Source organism: Sminthopsis crassicaudata, chromosome 2, assembly GCF_048593235.1.
Source record: "Sminthopsis crassicaudata isolate SCR6 chromosome 2, ASM4859323v1, whole genome shotgun sequence".
Taxonomy (NCBI): Eukaryota; Metazoa; Chordata; class Mammalia; order Dasyuromorphia; family Dasyuridae; genus Sminthopsis; species Sminthopsis crassicaudata.
This window is the reverse complement of record NC_133618.1, coordinates 675,008,437-675,021,438: the sequence shown is the minus strand read 5'-3', so window position 1 is coordinate 675,021,438 and position 13,002 is coordinate 675,008,437. Positions and strand designations below refer to the sequence as shown.

The 13,002-nt window shown below is 43.2% G+C and overlaps 1 protein-coding gene across 2 annotated transcripts in view; it reads left to right on the top strand.

The window, feature by feature from the left end:
* Positions 1 to 13,002, top strand: part of DHX32 (DEAH-box helicase 32 (putative)) — a 67,354-nt gene that overhangs the window by 18,114 nt on the left and 36,238 nt on the right. For both annotated transcript variants that reach the window (XM_074297135.1, XM_074297136.1), the window contains exons 2-3: positions 11,567 to 11,660; positions 12,077 to 12,735. In XM_074297135.1, coding sequence (XP_074153236.1) covers positions 12,445 to 12,735 — 291 coding nt within the window. In that variant the 5' untranslated portion in view covers positions 11,567 to 11,660; positions 12,077 to 12,444. The remainder of the gene's footprint in view (positions 1 to 11,566; positions 11,661 to 12,076; positions 12,736 to 13,002) is intronic.

The window sequence follows — 13,002 nt, the reverse complement described above, 5'->3', positions numbered from 1 at the left end:
ATGATCCAACAATTCTGAAAAGCACTTTGATAACTGTAACCCAAAGACCTCTAAACTGTGATCCACTATTAAATTTATACCCCAAAGGTAGAAAGAATAATAAAAAATAATTTTACCATCACTATTGTAGCAAAGAACTATAGCCAATTGGTGTCCATCATTGGAAAATGGCTAAATAAATGAACATAGTTAATGTAATGCAACATTAATGTACCATAAGAAATAATTAAAGGGACAGATCCAGATAAGCCTTGAAGGACTTGTATGAACTAGTGTACAGTGAAATGAGCAGAACCAACAGGACAGTTTATATGACATTGATACTATTAACAAGTAAAACAGTGATGAAAAGATTTAAGAAAATTGATTATTGCAATGACCGCAATTTTGGAATTGATTCCAAAAGACTGATGATGAATGTTTCCACTTTTATCCAGAAAAACGATTGACTAAAGGTACAGAATGAAACATGAATTTTTAGATAGAGATCTTGGGGGCACATAGCTATTTGTTATAAAGGATGGGCGGTGTAACAGAGTTGAGGACCCAGAATTGAAGCTTATTGTGTTGGCCACTGTCCAAAAGATCTCCTATCTCCAAATCTAGTTCCTTTTCTACCACAACTAATAGCTTCCTGCTCTAGGCCCCATTAACTGCTCTTCTGAATTTTTCAGAAGTTAGCTCACCATTTAATAGGAATTAGGTAACTCATAGATGTATTCTGCTGCTTTTTTTTTTGAAAGGCATTAATCTGATCTTCCTAACCATATTAGCAAAGACAATACCTATTGATTGATACATGAAAAGAAACAATATATCAGATCTACATCTCCATTAGCTTATTTATAATTATCATGTTTTTAAAACATGCAAGACAACTGCCATTTTCTTAGCCTTCCCTAAAAAAGGGATTGCTTGGTGCAGTGGAGTAAGTCAGCAAAGCTCGGTGATTCTTCCATCTGTAAAATCCACCAACTTTGTGACAATAGGAACACACCATTCATTCCCTTCAGGCCTTAATTTTCTTATTTGTAAAGTGGGAATCTTGCTACATATTATGCACCTGAAGGGTGCCTTACCTATTAAAGTTAAAATGAGAATCAAATGAGATATGTCCACAAAGTATAAAGTACAAGGATTCTGATACAAGAATGTGCCTTACAATCTTATTCTTTTTGGAGCAAGAAGGAAACTTGAACTATGTAAACAAACCAAATTAATACTTATGGGTATTATTTAAATAAAAGTTTTAACCAAACTTTCACGTAGAACATTATGCAATGAAAAACAAAGATAATTTAGAGCAACAGTGAGCAGCTTATTTATTCAAAGTTTGCAGCTGTTAACAAAACTCTTGAATTGCAAAGGACTTGCAAGGGATATGTGATTATTATACTTGAACAATTGATTCCAATTGGGAAATCCCATATATAGAACACCGATTTTTTTTTTTTAATCAAAAGTAATATACTTGTATGTGAATTGTTGAAGTCATTTGAGTTCTGATAATTGCATTATTAATTATCCATTACTTATTAGTTGCCAACCTAGGATAAGAATGAATAATGAATACTTGTGTAATTTGGTTGCTTTAGTAATCCATTTAGATTTCCTGAAAGCAAATTCATGTAGACATTTTTTTGGAGGTGGTGTTTAGTGTTTCTTGTATAGGATCAAAAGATTCAGAAGCAAAACAGAAAAGGCTTTTACTGACTAAGGTTTTTGTTAATGAAAACAAATGGAATTGTAGAAACAGCCTTTTCTAAATTCTGGAGTCCAGAGATTTCCTCTAGAGCAGTCCCACTCAGATTTTTGTGCAAATAAATACAATACTTCAATATTAAAGTGGAACCATGACCTCGTCATTGTAGGCATTCTTTCCAGCACTGCAGTTTGCAGAGTTAGGCATTCTTTCTCATCCTGTCCACATCTTATGTGTCCTAATACATGAGATTTCATCCAGAATAGCAGACACTTTTTCTCAGGATTTGACTGTCTTTGTTGGTTGGCCAACTCAACTCTTCTTAGTCATATGTTTTCTGAGCCTTTTACACACAGGTGATTTTTTGTCAGTAATTACAGCCCCCTTGCATGAGCTGTTTACCTTGTTGTCCTTTGGGAGAGCCCAGTTTTATTTCCTCAGACACTGGCATTTTAGTCTTGTTATATCACCAGAAGAATATAGGTTTTCAGAGGAGGAGGTGTCAGGGAGTAGCTTAGGACCATTGAAAGCTCTGGGCACTTTTCCAAATGCAATCCAATCCAATTCCTTCCTGTTCCATTTTAGACCCAGTTCACCTTCAGGCCCTGTCTCCATTATATTTACATATGTATTGGTAGATTAGTTCAGCAGCTTTTCAAAGTGCACATTATATTCTGGACAGTAGCATCTATCCATTGGCTTTTTCCCATGTCAGTTGTTAGTCCAGTTTCTTGTGAATTGTCCCGGGTCTCTACGAGGTGGTGCTGTGATATTCCAGGGCTTGATACAATAAATACTATCTGCAAACAAGAACATCTGGAATATTTCACCATCTGTTGGGAAATCCTCTTCCATGTCAGCCCTTCATGGGACATCATCCATGGTAGTGGCGAACTCTCGGTAAACATACCCCTCCTTTTTGTGTCTTCCTCCGACTTACTTGAGTAAGTACTCGGTGCTTACTGAGCTCAGTAAAAACTCAAAGCTTTTAAACTTGTCAGGAACTCTTCTATGACCATAAATGAATGAGAAGACATTTTGTTGGAAAAGAAACTATGCCTGAATTTTACCCGATGAGGTCAAATTATTAAAATACAAGTGTGTTTGCACAAGCAAAAATAGCAGGATCACTCAACCTTTCAGTCAGTTGTGGGCCTGAAGCTACAGGTTGTAATTGGGAGATTGCCTAAGCCTTTCTTATTTTTTCATCAAGGCTGCCTTTGAAGCTTTTGTAGACCATTATCACGGGTATTTCGGAAGGACTAGGATATCTTCAGTAGGTTAGTATTTACTAATATTTTCTTGGTATGATCTTATCATCAACATTCAGCATAGTGTGGCAAAATGGCTAACAAGAGTGCCGAAATGACAGAGCCAAGATGGCAGGGTAAAGGGTTAACAGCTTGCCCAACCTCTTCCCCAAACCGCTCCAAATTCCTTTTAACAATGACTTTAAACACATTTTTAGAGCATCAGAACATCCAAAAAGAACCTTTTCTAGCTCAAGTCCATTTAGAAGGTCAGCAGAAAAGGTCTGTGGCAACAGGGTGAGGAGTCCTGTATGTAATCCCTGGTGCAGGCTACTCCAGCCCCAGCCCCATGCCAGTGAAGCGGGAACAGACTAGGGACCCCTGTGGCAGCACTGGTGGCTTCCAGATCTCTCAGCTCAGAGATATCAAGAGGATTCTGAAGGTCTGTGGCAACGGGAGTCCAGCACATAATCCCAGTGCAGCCTAGGCCCCAGTGTCAGCAAAGCAGGACTCTGATTTTAGGACTTGATCTTACAGCTGCAGTGGGGCAGGGACACCCCTAACAGTTCCAGGGTATGAGGACCGAGTTAGCGCCCTGGATGCCTTAGAATCAGCCAGAGTCAGAATAAGCAAAAGTCCTTGGCCTTTAGGGGACAAGTGAAAGGAATAGACTCAAGCTCCTCCCTTCTCTTCCTCCACAGCCAAAATGACTCTGGCTTGTCTTACTCCACCCCCTAATCCCTCCTACAATTCTCTATATACACCAAAAGATCCTGCATAGGATAGTGGGAAGGGCCATTTTCCAAGCATATGCTAATAGAGTATTGTCCAATCGGTAATTAGCCTTAAGTGCTTGGTTGTCTGATTCCCAGTGCACATATTCAGAGTTTCAGCCAGTGCAGAAAAGAGGGCTTGTGGTCAGTCAGGTCTCTAGAAAGATCTCTGAAAATGGCTTCAGAGAAGCCTTGAAACTTGAGGCAGTGCACCCTCCACCCTGGAAACAGAATCCTACTTTAACAAAGAGTTAAAAGCCAGTAATAGGGGGGCAGCTAGGTGGCACGGTGGATAGAGCACCAGCCTTGAATTCAGGAGAAGCTGAGTTCAAATGTGCTCTCAGACACTTAACAGTTACTAAATGTATGACCCTAGGCAAGTCACTTAATCCCAGCCTCAGAAAGAAAGGAAAAAAAAAAAAAAAAAAAAAAAAAGCCAGTAATAGGCTAGAAAATGAGCAGACAACAGAAAAGGTTTCTGAGGATAGAAAGTTACCATGGTGACAAGATCAAAATACACTCAGAAGATAACAAAGTCAAAGCTCCTACCTCCAAGCCTCCAAGAAAAATAGCTGGGGTCAAGCCATAGAAGAGCTCAAAAAGAATTTTGAAAATCAAAAAAGAGGCAAAATTAGGGAAGGAATTGAGAATGATGCAAAAGGATATACAAAAAGCTAATGAGAAGAATCAAGAGCAAAACTAGCCAAATAGGAAAGGAAGTACAAAAGCTTACAGATGAAAATAATTCCTTAAAAATAAGAATTCAGCAAATGGAAGCTAATGACTTTGGTGAGAAATCAAGATAGAATAAAGAAAAACTAAAAAATGGGGGGGGGGGGGGGAGTGAACTATCTCATTGGAAAAAACAACTGACCTGGAAAGTAAATCCAGGAAAGAATTTAAAAATTGTTGATCTACCTAAAAATCATGATTTTTAAAAAGAGCCAAAATCAAGGGAAATTGTCCTGATATTCTAGAACCAGAGGGTAAAATAGAAATTGAAAGAATCCCATCAATCATCTTCTAAGATTCCCCATATGGAAACTCCCAGGAATATCATAGCCAAATTCCAGAACTCGCACATTTAGGAAAAAATATTGCAAACATCCAGAAAAAAAACAATTCAAGTATAGTGAAGCCACAAGATTTAGCAGCTTCTACATTAAAGGACTGGAAGTCTTGAAATATGATATTCCAGAGAACAGTGTGGCTAAAATCACAACCAAGAATCACCTGCCCAGAAAAACTGACTATAGTTTTTATGGGAAAAAAGGTGAAACTTCAGTGAAAGAGGATTTCCAAGCATTTGTGATGAAAAGACCAGAGCTAACTGGAAAATTTGATTTTCAAATATAGGAGAAACATAAAGAGGTAATCAGGAAAGTGATATATAAGGGACTTAATAAGGTTTATTTGTTTTCCTCCCTACGTGGGAGGGTAATATTTGTAACTCATTAGAACTTTCTCATTATGACAATTTGTAAGAGTATATTTAGACAGGGCACAAGTATGAATTGGATATGAAGGGATAATATCTTTTAAAAATGATGAAATTAAGGGGTGAGAAAGGAGTGAGAGGGAAAGAAAGAAGTGGAATGGTATAAATTATCTGCCAAAGAAAAGAGGCAAGAAAAAGCTTTTACAGTGGAGGGGAAGAGGAGAAGGAGAGGGTGATTGAGTGAATCCTGTCCTCATCAGAGTTGGTTCAAAAATGAAATAAATTATACACCAAATATGAGCATAGAGATCTTTTTCACCTGTATGAAAATAGGAGGGGAATGAGATACCAGAAGAAAGAAGGGTGATAAAAGAGAGGGCATATTGATTGGGAGAGGGAGTGGTCAGTATTGAAATACTTTTGAGGATGGACAGGGTGAAAAGAGAAGAGAATAGAATAAATGGGGGGAAATAGGTAGCATTAGTAATTGTAAAAAATTTTGAAGCAAGTTTCTCTGATAAGGCCTTATTTCTCAAACAGAGTGAAATGAGTCAGTTTTATAAAAAATATGAGCCATGTCCCAAATGATAAATGATCAAAAGATATAATCTATGCCCACAAGACTATAAATTCATACATATCCTTAACAATACCACTACTAGGCATGAATACCAAGAGAGATTTAACAGGAGGGAAAAAAAGGAAAAGGACCTATATTACAGAAATATTTGTAGCAGCTCTTTTCTCAGGGGAAAAAATTGGAAATTGAGGGGATGCCCATCAGTTGGGGAATAGCTGAATAGATATGTGATTGTTATGGAATTGTTATGGAATATTATTATTCTAGCGGAATGATGAGCAGGATGCTCTTAGAAAAAAAATCTGGAAAATCCTCTATGAGCTCAAACAAAATGAAATGGACTATATACAAAGTAATAGCAATGTTCTGGAAGGACCAGCTGTAAATGACTTTGCTATTCTCAGCAATACAATGATCCACAACTACTCTGAAGGACTTAATGATGAAAAATCCTGTCCATACCCAGAAAAGGACCTGATGGTGTCTGCTGAATACAGAATGAATCATTCATTTTTTTTAAACTTTTTTATTATTTTATTAAGGTGGGACACCCATGTTTTCTTTCATAATTTGACTTTTATGGAAATGTTTTGCATAACTTCATATGTGATTCTTAATGGGGTGGGCATAAGGGAGAAAATCTGGAGCGCAAAAGTTTTAAAACAAATTTGTTTTAAGGGCAACTGGAAAAAATTTTTTAATTTAAAAAAAAAAGTGTCAGGAAGGCTAAGGTTCAAGCCCTATCTCTGAACAGAATGGCTTGCTATGTGACCTCTCAAGTCTCTGGCCCACTCTTTCAAGCTGTATCTTAGAGACCTATGTTGGTATATGGGGCTCCCTGACATGTGTGCTCTTTACCAGTAAAGGCACAGTTTGCTTCCGTGCTCCAAGCCTAAAACCATGATTTTTCCCCCCTTTTTACTTTTCTTTTATCCTCTCATGCATCTTGCAGTTTGATCCTTCAGTGCTTTCAAAATTGTTTTGGCTGCAGGTCAGATTTTATGTTTCAGTATTTAGTCTGTCCAGCTGTTTTGGTTCTGCTATCAGAGCATTCAGATAAATTACCCTAAGAAATAGAAATGGCCCCTTTTCCCTCTTTTTGTCTTTCATCTGTTAGTACTCTTGCAAATATCTATTAGGCACTATGTGCCGAACATTGTACCCCCTCTCACTGATGATTTACCCCACCCAGAACAACTTCACTGGAGTCCAAGAAGCACTAAGCATTTGCTCTGGGCAGTGAATCCTGAAAAGTGGGACAAAGTGACCCAGGTCTTGCCTTGAAGAAGCTTAGACCTTATCTTTGGAGGATTCAACATGTAACTGGAGAAGTTGATCAAAGATAATTTGAGAAAGGAAGAGAGAACACTGGGGTGGAGGGAGGAGCATTTGGGGAAACGCTAGGACGAGAAACCCGAGCTGACCTGCGTCTGGAAGAAAGCTCAAGACTCTAAGACAAAGCAGAGAATCCCAGATCTAGAGGAAAAGTTGGGCAAATGGCATGTCAAATTCAGAGCAGTGTGAGTGGAAATAATGGTCAGCTTGGAAAAGGACCTGGGACCCAGACTCTTCAGGTTTCCTTTAGATGCCAAGATGAAGTCTGTATTTATTCTAAAGCCCAGATTCTTAACTTGGGAGTTTGTGAATCCGTTTTTTTAAAGATTTTAAGTTCCAACTTATTTTCTTCTTCCCTCCCTTGCCAACCTCTTTTCAAGACAGCAAAAATGATGGATTATACATGTACATATTTCCAATAGTTGTGTTATGAAAGAAAAATCAGAACAAAAGGGAAAAACCATGAGAAGAGCAAAAATGGCATGCTTCAATCCATCGAGTCTCCATAGTTTTCTCTGGATGTAAATAGCATTTCTGTAGAGTATTTTTTAAAATATTTTGATAACAATTTCAATAAAATTGTTTTCCTTAGCACAGTTCTTGGCAGTGGCAAGTGTGTAAGATGGAAGCTTTATCTATGTATCTTAGTAATCCTGTATATTTTATTTTACACATTAAGAATCCTGTTTTCAAGAAGAGATCTATAGATTTCACAAGACTGCAAGGGAGGGCAGTGATCCAAAAAAGGTCAAGAACCTCTGACCTAGAAGTGGTAGGAAGCCCAAGAAGTTTCTGCATCAGAGCATTTTAGGAAGATTAATTTGGCAGTTCATTTTGAAGTTGCAGCCCATTATGAAAACCTGCAGGATGATATATACCTCTGCTTCCTCCATTCATCCACAGGAAGTCTATTTGCTGAATCTAGTTGTAAAACTATATTTTGGCCAATTAAATTAGCCCTTGTAAGTTTGGGCGTGGGCCTACCAAAATCTTTGAGGATCCTTGTTCTCTCGTGTTAACCTTCCCCTGCCCCCAACTTTGTCGCATCTGGTAATGTTATTCATACAGGATTCTTCAGTAATAGGTTAGTTTGTTGGCCATTAGACAAAAATTTCATTCTTACAGTTAAATTAGTATTTAAAGATGGCATAAAACAGTGTAATTCTGAGTACCCTCTCTTTTTGTCTTTGGGTTACAAGTTCTTTGGCCAAAGAATAATAAGTTACCCATTTCTGTAAGTACCTGAGCACTTTGAAGTTACATAATTTCATTTGATCCCGTAGCCTTCCCACGAGGCAGGTGATGGTGGTGATGTTTTCTGACCTAGTCATGCTATTCTCCAGTGACATTCTTTACACTACAATTCTTTAGACTTGGTTGAGCTTCCCAGGCTGACATCCCATTGGCTTTTTGGTTTGTTCTGTCGTACTGCTGACTTGAGCTTGAAATGCAAGAAAATAACCAGATGTTTTAAAGATGAACTACAATCTAGGTTCACCTTCCCCATCTTGTATTTTGCTAAAATCTGGGTGAATTTCCTTACATGAATTTGTGAATATTTTTTTAATCCACCTAGATCTTTATTATTTCAAAAATAAACATACCCTATTTCTCTAATGGATAGACTAAGCTGGTGGTAAACACATCTTGCCAGAAATAGTAATTATATCATTGCAATAAATTTACAGACTCATTTTCATTCATTAAACAACTACTAAAAATAATTGATTCTCTGTCATAAATTTACAAGCTTTATTTTACTCTACCTGCTTAATATACAGTTTTAACAAACCCAATTCCTTCCTGTCCAATTTCACTTCAATGCGCGATACCCATGCAGAACAGTGCTCTCCATGAGCTCCAGCGCACTGAATCTCAGTGATAACTTGGATGTCAAAGTTTGCTTCCTTGTGTTGGGACCTTTGATTGATCTTGCCAGACTTGTGCCTATCTATAAATATCCAAGAGCTTGGGTTTGTGCCGCTGTCCTTTTTTGGATTTCGTTTTTCTTGACTTTGTGGAAGCTTCTGCCGATATTCTCCTTCCTATTATACGCTCCAGCCCCTTCTTTTGGAATCTAATTTCTTTCCACACTGGTACTTCTCTTCTTGCCCCCCTCTTCCCCTCTTTTGCTTAGATTTGCAGAAACATCCCGACTATCCTTCGTTAGGTGCACCGCATCCCTGACCATTCGTTCCTATGTCTGAAACCAAGGATAAAACCCAAGTTGCCTTACTAGTATAGCTCTCTCTTAGCCCGTTCACTTTCCAGATTTTCCTTTCTCTCTTATTCTCAGTAGTTGACGGGAATGAAACTATTCCACGTGCCCTCTACTTCTCCAGCTTGTAGCCTTTGGCAGAGCTGGCGAAGTTCTTTTGGAAACTGCCCCTTCAGAACTTGAGTCCCTAAGAGTGAAGAACGGTGGAAGAACGACTCTTCAGATCTCCTTTCCGTTTTTCCCACCGTGAATTCCTTCCATCTCCTCTGTGTTTGGCGCACACATAGTTGTTTCTGTTGGACGGCTCCTGGAACAGGGACTCTTCCTGCCTTTCTCTGTCCGTTGCATCAGTGGGAAATAGGAAAGATGCGGGCGCCAAGTCAGAGGGGACTTTAATCTTGTCCTTATGAAGGAACAGGAAGGATTCTGTGCTGGGATCCTTGAAGAGCCGATTGCTGGATACAATGTTAGTGACTCAGTTTGGGGGGAGAGCCCTGGCCTCCTGGAGATGAGATAAGGAGTCTGAAGGAGACCCAATTACATCATCTCCCCAGGCAGCCAGTCTGGCCTCTCACACGTAGTGATTTTGTGACTCTGGGCAGCTCGTTTAACCACTGCCTCAGCCTCCTTATCTATAAAATGGGGTAAGTGGAGCGCCCCACCTGTGGGTTGTGAAGATCAAATGAGACCGGGTTTGGAGAAATAGGAGATAAAGAGAGATTTTAAGAAAAGAGGTGTTTCTAAAGCCCACTGGGGAGTCTGCCTGCTTCAGGTCCCTCCCCATTCTCATCCCTCTTCCATCGGCCACCAAAAGCCAGACCTGCCCCTGCCCCCCCCCCACACTCAGTGAACCCCAGTGGCTCTTGAGCGCCTCCAAGATCCAATACAAAATGCTGTCTTTCATTCAGAGCCCTTTCCAGCCTTCCTCTACCTTCCTCCCCCTGCACGTCCCCTTGGATCCAGTGACACAGCGTCCAGGCTGTTCACCTCCATCTCTGGGCTCAGAGCCTTCTCTCTGGCTGTCCCCCAGGCCTGGCCTGCGCTCCCCACTCCGCTCTTACCTCTGACCTCCTCAGCTTCCTCTAAGTCCCGCTAAAATCCCGCTCCTACAGGAAGCCTTCTCCCATCCTGGGGCATCCCTCCTGCTCATCATTTCCTATTTCTCCTGTACCGAGCTTGCCCACCCGCCCAGAGACGAGACATTTAGCATTTTTGTCCGTGTGTTGTCTCCCTGTTGATCACAAACTCCTCGAGGGCAGGGATCGATGCCGGCACCAGGACCCGGAGCAGAAAGCAAGAGCTCTGACCAAAAGTGAGGGTTGTCTCGATGATGAAAGTCATGCTTCTTAGTGATTGCGCTTCCTTTCCCTCATCTTTTTTGCACAACTACACTGACACAGGGATGTGTAGTAATAGGAGCCGCTCACACGGAGGAGGAGGCACTTTGCCAGTAGCGTCTCTGTGAGCTGGACAGTGCAAGGGCTCCCATTTTACGGAGGAGAAGACTGAGCCTCCATGGGGTTAGGGCACTTTCTCACAGAGTCACAGCTGGCAAGGGGGGCATGGCCCTGGAAATGCAAATGCCAAAGGGAGCCTGGCCAGGCTGGAGGAGCTTACTTTCCATCTTTGGGGGATAGAATGAGGGTGAGCAGGGACAGGATGGGAGATGGGGCTGCATCAGAGGGAGGCGGTGTGGGAGGATGGAGGAGGAGGAGATAGGGTGGAGGGAACTGGAGGGAAGGCCGTTTGGCTGGAGATTCTTTGGGAGGAGCCGGGTCATCAGCCTGGAAGAGATGGACAGTGGCAGCCTGGAGCTAAAGAAGGCTCGGTCATTGAGGAGAGCCCTGGCTGGATGTGGGGCCCAGCTCCTGGAGGGGCCTGAGTGGGGTGGGGGTGAGGAGGGGATCAATAGACCAGAGAGGGGCTAAGGGAGAGAAGAGTAGCCTGAAGCAGTGAAGGGGGCCAGAGGAAGGATGCCCGAGTCACTTGACTAGCCCTGTCTTCCTAGGCTCAGCTTGGGGCTAAACTCTGTGGATTCCTCCCAGTTTGATTTGTCCCAAGGTATGTTGGGAAAGAGATTTGTTGGGAAAGCAAGGGGAGGAGGGCCGAGCTGGCCCCGCCTTTGGGCCAGGGCTGGAGTAGGCTCCCAGATAAGGGCCTGCCCTGAACTAGGACAGCTCAAGGCCGCAGCCCACGTGGCCAGCACCTCCAGGCTTCCTTGGGAAGGTTCTTGGGCCAACACCCACAAATTCTGCCTTTGGAAATTTCAGGCCGGCTGTGAGAGTCCAGAAGGTTCTAAGCGAGGCAGGCCGGATCGGATCCCCATTTGGGACCAGCGACGCCCCCAACCCCCACCACCCACGGGTAAGTGGACCACCCTTCCTTGAAGTATAAAATTGTGTTTGCCAGGAACTGCGGGTAGATCCATTTGGGGGATGTCTGATTTAAGGCCAGAAAGCTTTGGGAAGAGCTGCCCTAACCCAGGGGCCCTTTGGTTCCTGAATGAGGGGGCGGAGAAGGGGGAGCTGGGGCCGCCCCTTCCCCTCCTTTGCTGTTCTCAGCCGCCTGCTCCTAGAGTGCCCGAACAATGCTTTGCATCCTCTCCTAACCCAGAGGCTCTCCTGGGGAAGGATCTGCCGCAGATGTGGGAGAGCACATGGGAGCGGACCCCCAGGCTGCCCCTCCCGGCAGGCCCCAGCAGCCTCTTTGTCCTGGGATTAGGGGGCCATGTGACCGTCCTCTCTTTCACCACTGTGGCCCCCCGTGGCTTTCTTTTACAGGCCGTCCCCAGGCGGAGGGTGTGCCAGAGGTCAGCCGGAGCCCGGGAGCCCACTGAACCAAAGGAGACAGCAGCGGCCTGAGCGCGGCCGGCCGGCCTTTGAAAGGGCAGACCCGCCAGCTGCCCGCACGCTGAGCTGTTTCTCTGATTGTCCTTGTCACTTTGGGTTCAGTTGACGGAAGACCACCTCGAGGCAGCCCAGGAGCTCTGAAGTGACCGCCCCATGCCCCGGGAGGCTGCCCGGCAGCCCAACAGGAGCGGCGGCCATGAGCAGGGAGCCAGGGCCGGGGGGCCGTCCACTGGGCTGGGCCCGGAGACGCTGATGGCCGACGCAGGGCTCACTTCCCCAGACTAAACTGCGTTCCGAGGATGATCCAGGGGGATGATATGGATTGTTGCCCAGAGACGCCCTGTGAAAAGCGCTATTTCCCGGACTCCCTGGATTCCAGCGATGCTGAGGACGAGGAGGGCATCCTGGCCTGTGAGGATTTAGAGCTCAATGCTTTCGACGGATTGCCCTATTCTTCTCAGTACTATAAACTTTTGAAAGAAAGAGAAGAGCTTCCAGTATGGAAAGAAAAATATCCCTTCATGGAGAGTCTTCTCCAGAGCCAGATTGTGATTGTGGCCGGAGAGGCGAAGTGTGGCAAGAGCTCTCAGGTGGGTACTTCGGGGGGGCGGAGGGAGGGGGGCCTACCACAGGCCATTGCCGGTGCCTGGCCTGGTGCCCATTGGGAACCGGACTGCCCTAGCACCAGAGAGCAGGAGCAGGTGGAACTGGATCGTTCTTAGTTCCAACCGAATACCAACCGAGCGATGCTCAGAAATGCTTGCCTTCTCCTTCAGCACAAGACTTGAGGATGGCACAGGGGAGCTCCAGCTTCCAGAAGCCTCTAGAAAAGATTTCAGTGTACATATTAGCATTTA